The sequence below is a fragment of the Poecile atricapillus genome, chromosome 1, assembly GCF_030490865.1.
Source record: "Poecile atricapillus isolate bPoeAtr1 chromosome 1, bPoeAtr1.hap1, whole genome shotgun sequence".
NCBI classification, from domain to species: domain Eukaryota; kingdom Metazoa; phylum Chordata; class Aves; order Passeriformes; family Paridae; genus Poecile; species Poecile atricapillus.
In genome coordinates, this window is record NC_081249.1 from 134,559,258 (window position 1) to 134,576,675 (window position 17,418).

General features: G+C 52.8%; 2 protein-coding genes across 3 annotated transcripts; one reads left to right on the plus strand and one right to left on the minus strand.

Annotated features, from left to right (window-relative positions):
* Nucleotides 1-1,187: 1,187 nt before the first annotated feature.
* On the minus strand, nt 1,188-6,068 carry SYT8 (synaptotagmin 8). Of its 2 annotated transcripts, none has more exons than XM_058863525.1 (9): nt 5,922-6,068; nt 4,283-4,405; nt 3,760-3,917; nt 3,519-3,614; nt 3,119-3,286; nt 2,759-2,926; nt 2,446-2,563; nt 1,914-2,047; nt 1,188-1,825 (listed from the first exon to the last, which is right to left on the minus strand). In XM_058863525.1, the coding sequence occupies exons 2-9, from the start codon at nt 4,386-4,388 to the stop codon at nt 1,592-1,594; spliced, it is 1,182 nt and encodes a 393-aa protein (XP_058719508.1). In that variant the 5' UTR covers nt 4,389-4,405; nt 5,922-6,068; the 3' UTR covers nt 1,188-1,591. The 2 variants fall into 2 exon arrangements, with proteins under 2 accessions (XP_058719508.1, XP_058719515.1); XM_058863532.1 differs by lacking the exon at nt 5,922-6,068 and adding an exon at nt 4,881-5,008.
* Nucleotides 6,069-8,305: 2,237 nt separating this feature from the next.
* On the plus strand, nt 8,306-15,563 carry LOC131592197 (cytosolic 5'-nucleotidase 1A-like). Its single transcript, XM_058863545.1, has 7 exons — nt 8,306-8,440; nt 9,725-9,783; nt 10,440-10,607; nt 10,926-11,055; nt 11,555-11,677; nt 12,752-12,930; nt 13,458-15,563. Exons 2-7 carry the CDS (start codon nt 9,739-9,741, stop codon nt 13,758-13,760), a joined length of 948 nt encoding a protein of 315 aa, XP_058719528.1. The 5' UTR covers nt 8,306-8,440; nt 9,725-9,738; the 3' UTR covers nt 13,761-15,563.
* The last annotated feature ends 1,855 nt before the right edge of the window (nt 15,564-17,418 follow it).

Genomic DNA, 17,418 nt, shown 5'->3' on the forward strand with positions numbered 1-17,418 from the left:
AGAGCCCAGGCAATAGCTATTAGCACTGTGCCTGCAGCTCCCTGTGGTGAAAAGGATTTTTGTCTTTGGGGCCAAAATTCCACAGCATGAGCCCAGATCTTATGTTCTGTGGCTGCTTCTTGTAGCAGAAGCATTTTAGAACAGGAGCAATTCCTTTCTCCTCTAGCCCAGTGCAGGGAGCTTCCTCCTGCAGATGGCTCAGAGAAGTGCTCTGGAGTCACCCCAAACTGCAGCAAACTCAAGGGCATGTAGGGGCACCGCTCCAATGCCCTCACCCTTCTAGGAGAGATCTTTACTTACATAGCCCCCATACCAAGGCCCCACAAAGCAGGGTGGTGGAGGACATGTGGCCACAAAAAAACTCCCAGTTTAAACATGAAACCTGCCCAGAAGTGACGTGAAGGCTGCAAGCCAGCCTTTACCAGGGTGGTGTGACCACAGTGTGAAAGCAAGAGCCTCAGCCCCTCCACCCTGGCAGGACCTCCAGGTGCCAGAGTTGCAAACCTTGCTGTGCCACTCCTGTAGGACCATATGAGGTGACATATGGGGCTGACACTGCATCTTCATCCATGTGGTCCATGAGGATGCTCACTGGTGAGTCCCAGAGCCTGAGTCACATCTTAGCGTGCACAAATTGCCATGGGCTGAGAATGGGCTGTGTGAAGCTTTTCATTTAGCCTCTAGCCAGGACACAGAGTACACATTGCAGAGGCACTAAAGAGCTAGTCCAACATCTCCCAACACCTTCGTCATCCACCTGTATTCCTTCTCTCAAGCCTCTTACATTCTTCAGTGTGGACATGATTTTCTGAACCTGTGAGAGTTTCAGGCTCTCAGGGGCTGATCTGTTTTCCCAAGGGAAATCCTTTTGGGAAACCTTTTCTCTCTCAAGGAGTGTTGTGTAAATAAGATTTTGGTTCCAAAAACAAGGACACAGATGTTCTGAGAGTGTTTTCCTCTTGTCCCACCAATGGGATGAGGGAAGTGTTGTTCCTTGTACCAATCAGGTTAACCTGTATCGGTACACCTTATAAAAAGGGTTGAAAACTGCAAAATAAAGGCTTCTGCCTCCTGAAAATAAACCTCAGCTGCTGCTTGTGATTGAACCCTCGAGTCCACTAGCGACACTTCAGTACCTTGGTCTTGTTTAAAAGCCTTCACAGGACACATGAAGCCTTTCCAAGAACACACTTCTTGCCAAGTTATTCACAAGTTATTCAGCCATGCCACCAGCACCTCTGCTTTATAAATATCAATGGACTCTGTTTTGCATGAGCCTGAAGCTCTGTGTATTTCCACCTGCAGCCCATAAGCAGTTGGGGTGAGCAGGCTCCTGCACCCATGCCATCCCCTCTAGCACCCTCTGCTCCATGTCCAGCTTTGCCCTGGGATGCAGAGCTGCCCTGTCCCAGGCGTTACACAGAGCATGAGCTGCCCCAGCAGCCAGATCATCTCTTGGCCAGAAGGAGGCACAGTCCCCTCTTTGCTGACAATGAGCTGGGACCAACATATCTAGAGCTTGCTGAGCAGAAGCCCCTCACTCCTCCACAAGCACACCATCCTGCTCCCTGGGTGGAGAAGGAGAGCCCCACTATCTGGAGTGCAGGGGCAGCTTGAGGTGGGACTTCAGTCCCAGGGCTTTGTCCACCACCTCTGGGGGCTGCAGGATGTGCCACTGGGCGAGGGGTCGGCGTGGGTTGGACAGCATGTCAGACCAGTGCCGCAGCTGGTTGCCTGTGGCTCGGCAGCCCAGGAAGAGTTTGCCAATGGGCTCATTCTTGGTCACTTTGTCGTGATCCCAGACAGAGATGACCACGTCCACATTCTAGGGGAGACACAAGAAAGAGGGTCAGTGGGAAAGGATTTGGTGCAGTGGGAACCTGCTCAGCCCTGGGCACTACAGGGAAACCCACCTGGATCTGACTGAAAGGCACCTCAAACACAAACACCTCATTGAAGTAAGGGCTTAAGGTGTTTTTCTTCACACTTGTCCTTTTTTTCTTCCATTTCTTCCTGTTCAGTATGAGATGCACCTTGACAAAAGGATCTGAAGAGAGAGAGGGCACACCTGGCACAAGGGACAGTTTTTGACTGAAGAACGCAGCCACAAAAAAGTTTTCCTGAGCCATTCCCAAGGAGACCATGGCATCCCACTTGTCATTCCTCATGGTGAGACAGCCACCTCTGAACTCACTTCCTCCTGCCAAGCTCCCTGTACAATCCAGCCATGACATCTCCTGGGACATACCTCCAGCACTCCAGCACTGCCCAAAGCTGGAGTATCTGTGCTGGGGGAGACTGGGAGTCAGCCAAGGACTGAATATTGTGGTGGTAGCCGGAAGCAGGTCTTAACACCGAGAGTTTTCAAGGCTTTTTGACTCTTGGTGCCACCACTGAGGCCTGGGCAGGAGTAGGAAGGTCTGAGAACATGCAGCCCCCACTGACCTGAGAGTCCATTAGAGTCCATCCGCTTCAACTGCCTGGCTTCAAGGATGAGCACCGTCAGCTTGCCAGTGCTGGGGACGTAGCGCAGTGAGAAGCAGATCTCACCCAGATGCTCTTCCTGATGGACAGATGCCAGTAATTAGTACCAGGCAGAGGAGGCAGCTCACCTGAGGCTGGAGCACCAGGCTGGCCGAAGGTTTCCTGAGTCTTCCTCACACTCATGCTTGCCCCTAAGGGCTTGCTTCTTGGGGTGATGGCAGGCCAAGCAAGAGCACATCCCTCCCAGCAGAGTTTCCCACCCAGCAGGACCAACCTCCACTTTACTGGCCACCTCCAGGTCACTCCACTGCTCAATGACATGCTGCAGGTTGATGTTGGCCAGGGGCAACCGGACCTCACCAATGATGTCATGCTTGGAAAAGCGGTTGAAGTCATAGATCTGCATCACCAGTGTGGATTCAGACACCTCAGCCTGGGGTACCTGCAGGGAGGACCCAAAAGCCTGGATTCACTCCTCAGTGGCAGCCTTGCCCCATGAGGGCATTCCTCTCTCACATTTCCCAGTCCTGATTGAACAAGCATCACCCTGTCTGGAGAGGTTTTTGCCCAGGGAGCAGTGTCTATGCAACACTCTTAATGGGACCAAAAAAAACTCATTGGCTTTGGTTTGTACCTGGAAAGTGAAGCTCTCGTTGAAGATGGGGTTCAGGGTCTTGCGGTAAACCTTGGTCTCGTATCTCTTCTTCGTATTGGATGTTAGGTAGACAATCACATATGGATCAGATGTGCCTCCGCTGTCCATGGCCTTCAGCTCAACTGCCTGCTTCACACCAACCTTCAGCTGGAGAGGAGTGAGGCACAGGGTCACCAGCTGCAGGAGGATGGGTCAGGCAGCTGGGGGCTCAGTGGGAAGTGAGTGCAACAGTGAGGAACGCCTTCACACCACACAGGTATGAGAGCTGGTGGGCTGCAGGCAGGTGGGAGAGGGTATATCCACCTCAGTGAGCAGCAAAGAGTGACCATGCAAGAGCATGGCTTTTTCCCTGCTGTGCCATGGCCGTGAGCATCCCCACCTCCTGTATGCGGAAGTTGTACTCCAGGGAGTACTGCAGCTTTCCTCGCCGCTTCTGCTCTACTTCCCACTCCAGGTCTTCCATCTCAGGCTGGACCTGTGGCAGACAGCAACACTACCCTCAGGGTGCACTCAGCCATGTCCCTGCCGTGCCGTGCTCCCACCATCCCTGGGGCTGGGCAGTGCAGCAGCAAACCCCTGAGGGAAGAGGGAGGTGGGACTGAGGAGAAGGCAGGACGCACAAGGTTGGTCGTGGTGGAGTTGCTGACGGCACACAAAGCAATTCTCTCTTTCTTCTTGGACTTCTTCTTGCTGCAGCAGCACTTGGCGATGCAGATGAGGAAGAGAAGGAGGAGAATGGCCCCTGCCACAGCCACGGTGATGAGCGCCCATTTGGGTACTGGTGCGATGTGCAGGGAGCAGAGTTGGATAGAAGAGTTCAAACCAAGCAAAACATACAGAGTACGTTTAAACCCCCTCCTGGTGCTTCAGCATCGAGGAATCGCACTTTCAAAATTGCCCCTAGAATCATGGACAGGCCCCATGCAGGGAAACTGTGGCTGAAGACCATTCCCCAAATGGGTAGCAAAGATACCTTCTGCTCCTGAAGCAGCGTGTTCTGCATTCTGCAGTAATCCCACCCTGATGGAGCCCATTAGAAATTGGAATGTGAAGGGAGGGTGAAGTGAATACACAGCCTCAGGGTCCAGCAGCCCCACCAGGTAATGCTGCCTGGGAGAGGAGGGCAAGAGATGCTGTACTCACATGGGATCCAGCTAAGCCAGCTGTCCAGGGAGCCCGGCCAAGCCGTGGTGGTGATGCTGGTGTGTGGGGAGGCCGTAGTCCTGCCTTTCCTGCCTGCCACTGCCATGGCTAATCAGGGGTGACCTGGGAACACAGGCAAAATTAACAGGGTGGGGATTTCCTCTCTGATAGCACGTGTGCTGCCCGTAGCCCAGGGCTCTAATGAGAGCAAACACATTTAAAATACAGAGCCCAGGGTAAGCGATTAGAGCTTGGCCACACCGCCAGTGAGAAGTGACATGGAGCGGGAGGGAGCCGCTGGCAGGGAGGGCTCTGCGCCAGCCGGCCCCTCCCATACAGCCTTCTCCAAATCCTTGCAAGTCTGCCTGCTGGAAGGGGAGAGACTGGGGGGTCCAGGGCATTTTGAGAAGTGGATTCACTTGGCTGTAGGGGACAAAAACCAAGAGATGTTTTGTGCTGCCTCCTTTCTGGCCAGGCAGAGTGAGCTGAAGGGTTTTCTCAGCTCCAGGGAAGCCCCATCATCAGCTAACACCCCTTTTTGGCTATTTTCCCTCCTGTGGCAGGGCTGAGGAGCAGTAAGGTTGGCTCCTGGGCTTACAACAGGGCTGGTGCCCACGCTGCAGGTGGCAGTGCTGCCACCAGGCTGGAGCCACACCGGCACGGAAACTTCCCGTGAGCTCGGTCTGTGCACATGGCAACGCTGACACAGCCTGAGGGAAGGCTTCAGATTTAAAGCAGGATGGTTTTACAGCGTTGCTTTCCCCATGGCAGAGCTTTTATTCTAGCACGAACACTTCCTCATAGGCAGATTCCTTTCGCGTCACGGGGACAGGTGTGCCCGGAGCCGTGAGCGGCCCTGCAGCCACCAGGGCACGGGTGGCAGCCAGCCCCAATGCCCGGGCTGGCAGGTACGTGCCTGGTGCTGCCCCAGCCTCCTGACCTGCCTGCCAGTGGGTCCCTACTCAAGCAGCCAGCTCCACCTCGCTCTGCCTGCACTCTGCCCACGCTCTGCCCATCCCAAGGTATTCCTTGCATGGGGATCTTCCCGGGGAGGAGGAAACCACGTCCGCATTTCCCTTCGCTGAGCCCGTGAAGGCAGCAAGAGCCCTTTCTTTCTCCATCAGTGTGCTTTGCTGCATGTGGACATAGGGCTGGAGACACGTGGGAATCGCTGTCATCCCTGCAGTGTCATTGCTGGGACAATGAGATGCAGGTTAAATGACTTGTCCAGGGCCACCTGGGACTTCTCTGTCATTGAACACCCGAAGCATCACTCAGGCATTTTAGAGTGCCAGGCCACAGCTTTGGAGTGAAGGGTGGGCAGGACAGCACAGGAGAGCAGGCACCCACACAGCACAAAATTAGGAATGTCAGAACTTTTTGCCTGCCACAGGCTGTGTCACATTAGTTTAACATTGACCCTGGTTTAAAAAAACCTTTATCCCAACCCTGAAGAATGAACTGAGCCACCATTTTGGGAGTGATGGGGACAGCCCTGCTGCAGTCCGGCACAGGAGGCATAGTCTCAGTGGGCAGTCTGTTGGGACCATCAAGGATCCATGTTCCTGGAAAAGGGGCTAGAGGAACCCTGACTCTTGCTCCCACCCTGTGCTGACTGGGTTCCCAAATCCAGACTTACCGACAAGTATCCTTCCCAGCGTTGGTGTTCCCTCCCTGCTGCGCGGGTTCCAGTCACGCCACCACGGGTGGCAGGGGCATGCTGAGGGCTGAGATGGGACCCCACCGGGCACGCAGCTGACGGTGCAGAAGGGATGGTGGCTGCACTGCGCAGCCGAAACAGGAAAGTCTGCTTTGCCAGCTCAGGAACCGGGTGGCCCCAGCAGCTCCACCGGCCCCACCTCGCTGCTGACCCAAGCAATGTTCATGCAGGCAAAAAGCCAGCGGGGAACTCCCTGCTGGGCCAGGAAACAAAACTTGCCCTCCTGCCTGCAAGAAGCTGGAGGGCATTGCTGCCCAGCTCCATGCCCTGGGAAATTCGCTTCTCCAAGTTATCCCTGCAGCCATGCTGGGCTGGACTGTGTGGCTGCAAGCACTTAGCACAAGGGAATGGACACTTTCAAGGGGATGGGTGCATGACTGCATCCATCCCTGGTGAGCTCTGCACTTGGGAAGCCCAGCTCCTTGGCCCATAGGGCATGCACTGTGTGAGGGCCTACAAAACAAGTGTGTGGATGAACAGGAGTTCTCTGCTGCAACACAGCAGGGAGTACAGACAGGACAAGGGGATACAGATTGGGTGGTTTCATCCTCCAGCACCAACAGAAGCACCAGGCACACAGCCAGGAGCAATTTCACAGGCTTCCATTGCATTAAATTTATGCTTGTAAACTTCTTCCCTTGCTGCCAATTCAGCAAAGTCTGCCCAAAACCTGCCTAATCACCACGTAAATTTGGGGTGGTGAAGCAGAAGCAGCGAGCAATACTGCAAAACTGCCAGTGTCCAATGGCTGATGTAGTGATGGGAGGAGATGCCTCAGAAACCAGACCTGTCCCACCTCTGTTCTCGGGTCACTGCCCTACCACTCTGACTCACCAGTCCTTCCAGATTTTCACATGGCCACCAAGGTGTTGCCATAGAAGGTGCCTAGACACAGGAGAGGGGCTAGGGCTGTCCCTCAGCCACCCAAAAAACAGCCACACTCACAAGGGCCTTGCACTCCTGCTGCTCAGAGAAGCACCATCTCCAGAAGCAGGAGATGCAGGAATGATGATGCAGGAATGATGATGCAGGAATGATGCTGCAGCAACCCTCTAGGGGAACCTTTTGCTCTAAACTGGAAGTCCCAAGGGATGCACAAGAGAAATGCATTATGGGGATGGAGGAATAGGGAATATTAAAATCCTCCAGGGAAATGGGGTCTGCATAAGCACACTAAAAACTGAGCATATAAGTAGTCTTTTCAGTGGGTTGTTTGCTAGTTGTTTGACAGCTAAAAGAGAAGAGATTCAGATCTTAGGAAGAAATTCTTTAATCAGAAGGTAATGAGGCACTGGAACACATTGCCCAGAGAAGTTGTGGCCTCATCCCTGGAAGAGTTGAAGGCCAGGTTGGATGGAGCCCTGAGCAAGCTGATCTGGTGCGTGGCATCCCTGCCCATGGTGGAAGGGATTGGAACTAGATGATCTTTAAGACTGTTCCAACCAAAATCATTCTATGATTCTATGATCTCAGTAAGACCAAGCTACACAGGACCCTGGTGGCTTCCCACATTTTGGGAGGAGATTTGGTGATCCTGGTGATAGCCTGGTGTCATGCAGGGGGACAACTGCTTGTCCTTAGTGCAGGTGAGTTTGGTCTCCATAGGCAGGAGCCAGGCTGGGCAGGCTGCAGCAGTGGACCTTGTTCCAGGAGCGGGGCAAGGGAAAAGCTGCAGGATGGTCCTGTGTCAGCTCCGCTCCCCTCACCCTCCCCACGTCCCTGACAGTCACACTCTTGGACAGAAAAGGGGTGTTGAACTATCCTGGCACCATGAGCCCCCACAGGGCTGGATAGGCCACACAGCCTATCCAGAAGAGGAAAATCCTAGCCCCAAAATCCACCCTGCTCAGGACAGCATGTGAGACGGCTTCCAGAAAAGAAGGGAAAAGAGACCCCAAACCATTACAGTAAAATTGCAAACGCACTTCACCCAGCCACGCTCTGATCCTGCCTTTGCTCCCCGCATCCCTGCACACCCTGCGCGTCACTCTGGACCAGATACCCCTATTTTTTTCGCTCAAAAATACAACCATTCAGGGGCTGGGAAATGAGAGGACTAGAGGCATGCTATAAATATTCCAGGTGCAGAAATCAGACATCACGGCTTGTGGACAGCGATCTGAGCACCGAGGGGGCTCCAGAAGCAGGAACCTCGCCAGGGGTGACCGCCAGGGTGACCGCGGCTGCCTCCGAAGCCAGGCGCAGGTGACCGTGATCCTGTGCAGTGCCAGCTGGGAAATGCAGTCTGGCCCGGGCACGACGCCAACCAGCCGGCTGCCTACAAATCCCAGCGCGCCGGGGAGCGGAGCTGCGCCCATCCCGGCTCCTGCCGGCTTCCTGCAGCGCGGGCAGGGGGAAATATAAACAGCAGCGCCCTGGGCAGGGCTGGCATGCTGCCGCTGGACAGGCTGTGCCGGGGAGCAGAGGCAGCGCTCGGGGTGAGTTTGGGCTTTTCTCTCTAGCAGAACCCTGTGTGTGTGCAGAGGGTCCTGCTCGGCAGGAAGGAAGAGCTGTGGGGACCAGCAGCACCCGCCTGGAATGTTTTCCTGGGGTCCCGCAGCGAGACGTGTGCCCGTGCAGATCCGTATGCGAACAGCACTGCGGGTTACTGGGGCAGGGAGATGGAAAGGAGAAATCGGGCTTGGTTTGCAGTGCTGGAAGAGTGAAGCAGAAATCAGAGGTGGATTCTCCCATCAGGAAGGGCTGCTCAGCTCCGTTGCCTCCTTGCATTTAATTTGACTTTCAGAGAATATTTGGCCGAGATTGTCAGAGGAAAGCGTCTGCCTGCGCAGCTGGGGGTGTTGGCCACCCTCTCTGGGAGGAGACCCCTTCCCAGCATGGGACGTGGGCTGCAGGAAGAAGAGGGATGCTCAGAATCGCCTGGCTTTCCAGGCAGTCCTGGTGCAGGACTTTCTACTCCTCGGGCAGTCGGGGAGCGCGCATGCAAGCACTGAGCCCCCATGGCAAGGCTGGCATCAGCCAAGTGTGTTGCCTACTGGCCCAGGCAACATTTTGCAGTCCCTGAACAATAGAAGTTAATTAAATAAAACTGGGGCAAAAGACATGTCTCTGTGGAGACTCTGACTTGTCCTTTACACTGCATGTTGGCTTTGCTCTTTCCTTGCACAGCCCCCCAGCACAGTAATCGGGTAGGGCCTGGCTAGCTCACAGGGCTGTGGAGGGGCAGACCAGCTCCATCGCAGGGGTCTCAGGCTTTATCCAAGCCCTCACCACACACTTCTACTTACTCTGGCCTTTTACAGCTGAAAATGAGATGCTGTTGCAGTGAACTTCATTTGTAGATACAAATTCACCATTCAAGCAAAAGTGGCAAAAAAGGCAACATGAATGTGAGATAGAAACCTACCTATAAGATCTAACCTATTTTCACTTTTAAAGACAGCCTTATATTGCTTGGAAAAGAGCTCCACAACAGTTCTCAGCAGTTCCATACAGAGAAAAATACTCTTTGAGAAAAACTAAAGTAAAAATAAAGGCATGGTCTATGTTTGAAAAGCCACTTTTCCATCACATTTAATTGGAACTATTAGAACAGTTTTTCTCGAAGCAAAGCTGCTGTCAGCAGAAACAAGATCATTTGCGCTGCTGTACTTGGAGTGTAGGATGTTTCCTGTCTCCTTTCCACTCTTCTCCTTCTCTAGATTGACTATAGGTTGATTATATTATAATCTGTCAGTTTAATTTTATATTTTCTCTTAAAGGCTGAGAGTTGAAGATGGCAGAACCGGAAAGCACAGTCATAAACACCAATGTAAAACAGGTAAAAGGCTGTTCATTACAAAACACACATCCTGTATGTCCAAACCAAGTTTTGAAATGCCACCACAGAAGACAGCACACCGCAACTTAGAACTGTGGTGGCCTGAATTGCTCCTGCCTGGGTTTCAGCAGAAGTGGCTGTCCCAGGGCTGCTGGGCACCTGGTCCCAGGTGAAGTCCATGTGATTTCCAGTTGCATGGACTGGGCAGGTACATTTGCTCACACTTTTGTTTTGGAGCAGCCAGGGAGAAAACAGCAGCTTCTCTACATACACAAAGACTTTATTCAACTGTCCAGAACAGACACAAACGAAGGGTAAATACCACCAGTATGTGCAGAGAAACCCAGCACAAACAGATGACTGTGGCTGTGCTGTGCCCACAAACAACAAAATTATGAAGCAATCCCCTCTGTGTGAGCTGTCCTTGGAGCATGTGGCACTTATCAGACAGGTTAGGGTTTCACAACTACCAGCCCCATCCTTGGTGGCCTGAAGATGAAGACTGGGTGTGGTACCTCTGGCATCAGGAACTGTGACACAGGGGTGATACTGGCAGCACCCAAACCTACCACTCTGTTTGGTGCCCCCTGCTCACCCCACCTCCACAAGCTCCTTCTCTGCTATCCCCTGATTCCTCTTTCCTCCCTGTCCTGCAGAAAGACCCCAGCACAGCACTGGTCATTGCTGTGACCACCAGAGCCATCTTCAACCTGGAGGAGGAGCACAAGCTCTACCTGGAGAAGGGCAAGGAGGAGTACACAAGGCACCAGCAGGTCAACCAGGACAAGCCCCTGCCACCAGGAACAGCCTTTGCCTTCATCCAGGTGAGCCCCACTCCTGTCTAGGGGCACATGCAGACACTCGCAGGATGGGGTGAAAGCTCAGCTTTCCCAGCTTTAAGTCTCAACTCCCATCATGGGATGTAGTTGTGCTTGTCCTCATTGCAGGGCATTGAAACGTGCTCTTCACCAGTCCATCTCCCCCCTGGCTTTTCCAGGATGGCTGCCTTGTCTGGCTCTTCATAACATGCCAGCCTTGCCATAGCTGACAGATGCAGCACAAACCACTAACCTTAACTGTAAAAGAGCCCCTGCAAACATACTGCAGTCATGCCTCTTTGAAAGAGTTTCATCTCCTCACAGGCAGTGCAGTATGTTAACAAGAAGATCCTGGAAAGCAACCCAGCAGAGAGAAACCTCTTCGACATCCTGGTGCTCTCCAACAACAGCCCAGAGAGCGGCGTGCGCATCATCAACAGCGCCAAGCACTACGGTAAGGGGGACCCATCCCTGGCAGTGCCTGATTCCCCTGGGAGGCTGCAGAGCACATCAGGCACCACAGTGGATCATCAGTGGTAAACAGAGCCGGGGGCTACAAGGGGAAGGGGGGAACGGGTGCTCTTGGATCCCAGCTCCCTTCAGCCTTATCTTTCACAGCAGGAAGTCTGGCAGCATTTTGCACAGCTCAGGCATGTTCAGGCAGGTACTGAAAATAAAAAAAAAAGTTGTTTTAAAAAACCACCCTAAATCCCAGAGTGCTGTCAGGAGGAATGCTTATTTAAGGGAGGGATGGAGGGAATATTTAACTGCACTCTGCAGTTTTATATGACAGGTCAAGAAGATGCAGAAAGAACAGAGGCAAGTTCCCCACACACCACTGGGAAATTCATTGCCTTGAGCTCTTGCAGCAAAGCACACCGAGACCCGGGGAGGGAGGGGCTGTGAGGAGGATGTTGCTCCATGAGACTTCATTCACATCCCTTGTCCTGAAGGCCTGGAGATCTCCAAGTTCTGCTTCGTCAGTGATGAGGACTCCACACAGTACCTGAAGTCCCACGGCGTCAAGCTGTTCCTCTCAGCTGACAGGACAGATGTCTGCAACGCCCTCCAGAGAGGTGCGTTCCCCACTCCATCCCATGACCCCAAACCCACCACATTTTTTCTAAGCAGCTCAGTACCAAGAGACAACACCAGAGCCTGTGGTTTCACATGGACAAGGTGTAAATGGTGCACTGATTACCAGTACAGTCCTGAACAGTTTTATCTCCTCTTCTGTCCTTACCAGTAGCCTGCAAACAAGAACAGGCTAGCTCAGATGCCCTCACAAGTCACTGAGTACATTATGCATCATTCTGGATGCAGCTCTGCCATGAGGTGGTCATTCCCTGCCTGACATTTAAGCCTTTCTAACCAAAGATGCAATTCTATTCATCAATGAGATGAATCAGTGATTCCCAGGACTTTGTGAAGATGACACAGAAATTTGCTGTCTTGGTACCTGTAGAATTACTGTGTGCTCAGTGATAGATATAAGCATGTGCCTGACCTCAATCAGAGGGAGTGGAGTCTCCCCAACTCCTCTAACGGAGTTAATCACCTTCTTATTAATTCACTTGGGTATGAGTACATCAACTGGCCACTGTCCTTCAAGGTCAGGAGCAAGTCATCCACAGCCTGGACTTTCCTTCACTACACAGCACATTCCTGGAACCTCCTTGAGAGAATCATTGCCCTGACAAATGTCTCCCATCTGGGAGTCTGGGTCCACATATGAGGGTGGGCAGGGAGCAGCTTGTAGGAAGAGACTGTAATTAAGCCAATTACCGCAATCAATGGAGATGCCAGCCCATATTATTCACACCATAGAGTGCTAAATCTGGGCACTAAAGATTGAGGCTTGGCAGAGTGAGCAAGCACCAGGAGGAGGGCTGCTCATGCCTTGACAACCACCCACCATCTCTTACCACACTTCAGTATCTCTCCAGACCTCGGTTTCTGATCAGCAGCACTTTCTCAGGGGATAAGACATGGAAAGGCTGGGCTGACTCACCCAGAAAGCTCCCTGACTTGGAGGCCCTGGTCTGGTGATGTGGGACAGGGCTGCAGCAGATGTGTGGGAGCAGCTGGCCATGCACGAGCCGCCCCAGGGAGGGGTGTCCCTGGTGACCCCACCTTGCTCTGTCTCACAGGGGTCTCAGCAGCGCTTGTCTTCCAGCAAGAGGTGCAGGCCCCCAGCACTCCACTCCGCGTGGTGTTTGACGGGGATGCCGTGCTCTTCTCCGACGAGACAGACCAGATCTTCCAGGAGCAGGGCCTGGAGGGAGCAGTGCAGTACGAGCGGGCGATGGAGGCCATCCCCATAGGAGAGGTGAGCGTGCCATCTCGCTTCCACGGGCACCCACAGGCTCTGCCGTCTCTCCTGCTAGGGCTTCGGCATGAGCAGTCAAAAAAGCAGAAATCCTTACAGATTCCCTGTGCATCCACTACTCAGTCCCTGGTGTGGGCCTGATCTGGAATCTCACTGGAAATGGATCTGTTATCTCCTATATGTAAGCCCTAAATATCTAGGAATGTGGCTAATTCCAACACCACCTTTTGTAGGCTGTGACCTCTTGCTGTCCAAGTCCCTGCAGGACTCAGACCCAGAGGCACTGCTTGCTGGGTTGTACCTTGCTGGTTGCTTTGGGATTAGGATGAGCATCACAAGGCTCGCCTTCCTCCTAGGGACTGCAGTGCACAGCCCCAGTCCCAGCATTGCCTGGTCCTGCATCCCACAGGAATTGTGTGCTCTGCAGAGCCCTGAGAAAGCCTGGAAGAGGAACAAGTGCCTTGTACAGGCAGAGTAGGTGTTTCCTTATTTCCTACACACTCCCAACTGTCTTGCTGTGCTTCCAGGGTCCCCTGAAGGCTTTTGCCATGCACCTCGGGAAGATGCGTAAGAAGTTTGGCCAGGAAAAATCCCCCATCCGCACCTACCTGGTGACAGCCCGCAGCGGCCGGGACATGGGCATCCGAGCCATCAAGACACTCCGGGAATGGGGTCTGCCCATCGACGAGGCTTTCTTCATGGATGGGGCTCCCAAGGGTCCCATCCTCGCCCAGATCCAGCCTCACATTTTCTTTGATGATGGGCTTCATAACATCCAAGGGGCTCAAAATGTGGGGGTACCCTCTGCCTGGGTCCCGTCCTGCTGCTGATGGGCCGCAGGCCAGCAGTCCTCCCTCCCAGCAACACAGGGGACTAGGTCAGTTGGAGGCAAAACTTCTGGTGGAGAAGGAAAGACCGCCTAAGATGCATCAAGCAAATCTCAGGGAAAAGGGATGAGAGCATGGACACACGTGCAAAGCTTGATGTGTATTTCTGCTCCTGATAAGAGGTCCTCTACATCTTAGGATAAAGCCAAAAGACACAACTGTTCCAGGACGGGAGGACACCTTTGCTGTGACACTGGGGACTACACCTACCTGCTATGTAAGACCTGGGGACTTTTCTCAAAGAAATAAGTGAAGCTAATGCCACACACATGAGCTGAAGGAAGCAAGAAAAAAAATGCTAGTTTTGGCTGTGCTCAGGCAGTCTCCAAGATGGAGCAACACAGGAAGGACATCAGCCTGTTGAGCCAAATCCAGAGGAGGCCAACCAAGATGATTAAAGGGATAGAGCACTTCTCCTGTGAGAAAGGACTGAGAGAATTGGGATTGGTCAGCCTGGAAAAGAGGAGGCTTCAGGGTGACCTAACTGTGGCCTTCCAGGACCTGAAGGGAGCCTACAGGAAAGATGGAGAGGGACTGTTTACAAGAGCATGTAGTGACAGAACAAGGGGGAATGGCTTCAAACTGAACAAAGGCAATTCAGATCAGATATTAGGAAGAAATTCTTTACTGTGTGGGCAATGAGGTACTGGAATAGGTTGCCCGGGGAAGTTGTGGATGCCCCATCCCTGGGATTGTTAAAGGTCAGGTTGGATGGAGCTCTGAGTAATCTGGTGTAGTGAAAGTGTCCCTGCTCACACCAGGGTGGCTGGAACTGGATGATCTTTAAGGTCTCTTCCAATCCAAACCATTCTATGATTCTATGATTTATTCCTAGGATCTCTGCCTAAAGGGAGCCTGTTGCTTTCCTGCCTCACCAGACACACTCCTCTCAGTTTCTTAGTTCCTGAGGAAACTGATGTGCTAGTGAGTGCTACAGGCAGCTCCAGCTGAACTCAGAAGAAGAAGAAGAAAAACTTCAAAACTGTAAAGGACCTACAAATCTTTTAGAAATAGGTGAATAGGCTGAAGAAAGAAAGACCAAGCTATTCCTCCTCATTAAAGAGATTATAGCAAAAGACAGTTTTCATTAGGCATGCACACTGCTCACAGAGTGCTTTTAGGAGACAGACCTGTAGGACACTCAGCTCCTGGAGCTGCAGGCAGGGACACGGCTGCAAACCCAGCACTGAGGTCCATCCAGAGAGGGAACAGCTCCAGTGTCCCACCAGGAGAGGGCACTGGAGATGGGCACTGCAGCCAGCCTTAAATGGATTTCTAGGGCCATGGGTGGAGGGCATGGGTGGGGGTCTCAGGAACAACTGCTCCTTGCACATGGGGTACGTGGGTGTGCTCGGTTCCTGCCTGACATCACACCACACCCCGAAAAGGGATGCTTCTCCTCTGGCAGTTTGGACTCAGTTCTTAATTTTCCTTTGGAACAACGAACCTGCAAGGTTCACCTGCAGGTTTCTTTCCCCAGGGCTGGATGTGAGTTGCCACTAGAGGCCACTGTGCTGCCTGGGGACATAGCGCCTCAAATCCCTGCCAGCTGTCCAGAAACGCCTCGTAAAAAAACACAAACTGGCTGCTCAGGTGGCGGTGGGATTATGGACAAGGAGACAAAAATGATGCTGGATTACTTCTTTTTAATCTCAGTGTAATCAGAAAATAATTGTTTTTGAAGGCTTCACAGGTGTTGCTATCACCAAAGCTTTTTTACCCCTGCAATAAATAAATAAACAAGCATCCCAGTGTGAGTGCTTGTTCCTCATGCCTGTGTCTAGCAGTGTGGGAGGAGGGGTGGGATAACTCAGTGCTCCTTTACACACATTCATTTATTTATCAGGTGTTCGACATGTTCATCAAAATAGCTTAAATACACAAGAAACTTTCAGTGGTCTTTGGATTAGGTCCCTGAATATCATCTTGTGTTTGTCTCCAAGCTCACTCCTGCTCCCTTGGGTATGGGGACTCTGCACTTCTTGCCTTAGCAAGGGCAGCTGCTGGCCCTGACATGCCACTGGCAGAGGTCCTGTCCTTGCCACCATGGCCACCGTGTTGGTCCAAACTCAGGGCTGCTACGGCAGGGCAGGCATGTCCATGTGCACGGATTTGATAGGAAGCCACATCCAAAGAAGCAAAGCCTGGCAGGGTCTTGGCACCAGGCATCTGGCCCCTGGCCCTTTTGCTCAGTGCAGATGCTGAAATTAGATGTTTTGAGGTAGCAACATCAACAACATCAGCCACTCATCATTCGCTAATAATGCTAAGCAGCCGTCAGCTGAGCAAACATTAATTACAGGATGCTCCAAACATGCTCAGTAAGCGTCCCACTTTTGTGCAGGTCAGATACCACCAGGCTCAGAGCGGTGATCCAAGCCCCCAGCCCTGCCTATCACACACAGCTGTCTGCTTCTGCTTCCATGGCAACTGGTGCTGGGGACACGGACCCGGTGCTGGGGACACGGACCCAGTGCTGGAGGTGACAGTGGTCCTGGGCATCTTCCACCACCCTGACCCATCACATTTGATGATGGCTGAACGGGACCAGCAGGAGCTTGGTCACTGCCTTGGGCAAGAGGAAACTAGCTGAGTCAAGGGTGGTGGGGACAGGCCCACGTGAGCTGCTGCAGTGCATGGGATGCTGAGGCAGGGGAAGCGCCACATGCCTTCCTCCAGCACTGTCAGCACAGTGGGGGATGACAGGGCAAAACGTGCCCAAAATAGGAAAAAAGGAAGGAAACTCGAGGCTTGTGGGGTTGCATCACTGAGGGCCAAGTACAGTTGCTTCAGGCCATAGTTCAATCTTTTAGCATCAAAACTGCCCTTAAGGCCCTGCTCCAATGATGTGCCATGAAAAACACCTTCTGTCAAGGACTGCTGCAGCCTCATGCCCTACTGCAATGACAAACTTGCTGTTTCTGTCTTAGAGACATCTGAAATGAGTTCATTTATGCTTGGGATGCTTTTCAGTTTTTGGCTTTCTGAAGCATCTTAAGCTCCCTCCTTCATATATTGCTGATGCCCCGGGGTCTTGTGCCACTGCTGCAGACTGAAGAGGGTTTAGTTGCTGGGGCTGGTCATGGCATGCTTCTCTCATACCCATTACATGTTTTGCTGGCCAGGGCAAGGCAGGAGCAGACCACACTGCCGTGTTGCCACCACAGATAGGCTCCATTTGAACCCTGCTGGGTTTCATACCTTTCCACTCCAGGAAGAGAAGTGCAAAGGGGGCTCTGAGGACCTGCATTTGATTCAGACCATTGCTTTCCAACAGCTGCCCACAACCCCAGCCAAAGCTGCCTGGTGTCTGGGTTCCCCTCTGAGACACCCTCCTGGTCCAGAAAAGGAAGTGGGCCCCTACTCTTCTCAGCCACAGGCAGGCCAGCTGCCTCCTCTGCAGGGCCCAGCTCTGCCGGCGATGCCAAACAAGTGGCCCTTGTTTCAGGGTGGGGCGCGTGACCCCAGGGATCAGACACTGCAGATGGTTGGCCCCGAGGAGTTGTGGGAGACCTTTGCCCAGGACCATGCCCTTAATCCCTCACTCACTGCACCAGTCAATTTAGGGTTGCAGTGCTAAAAACAAAACAACTCAGTGCTA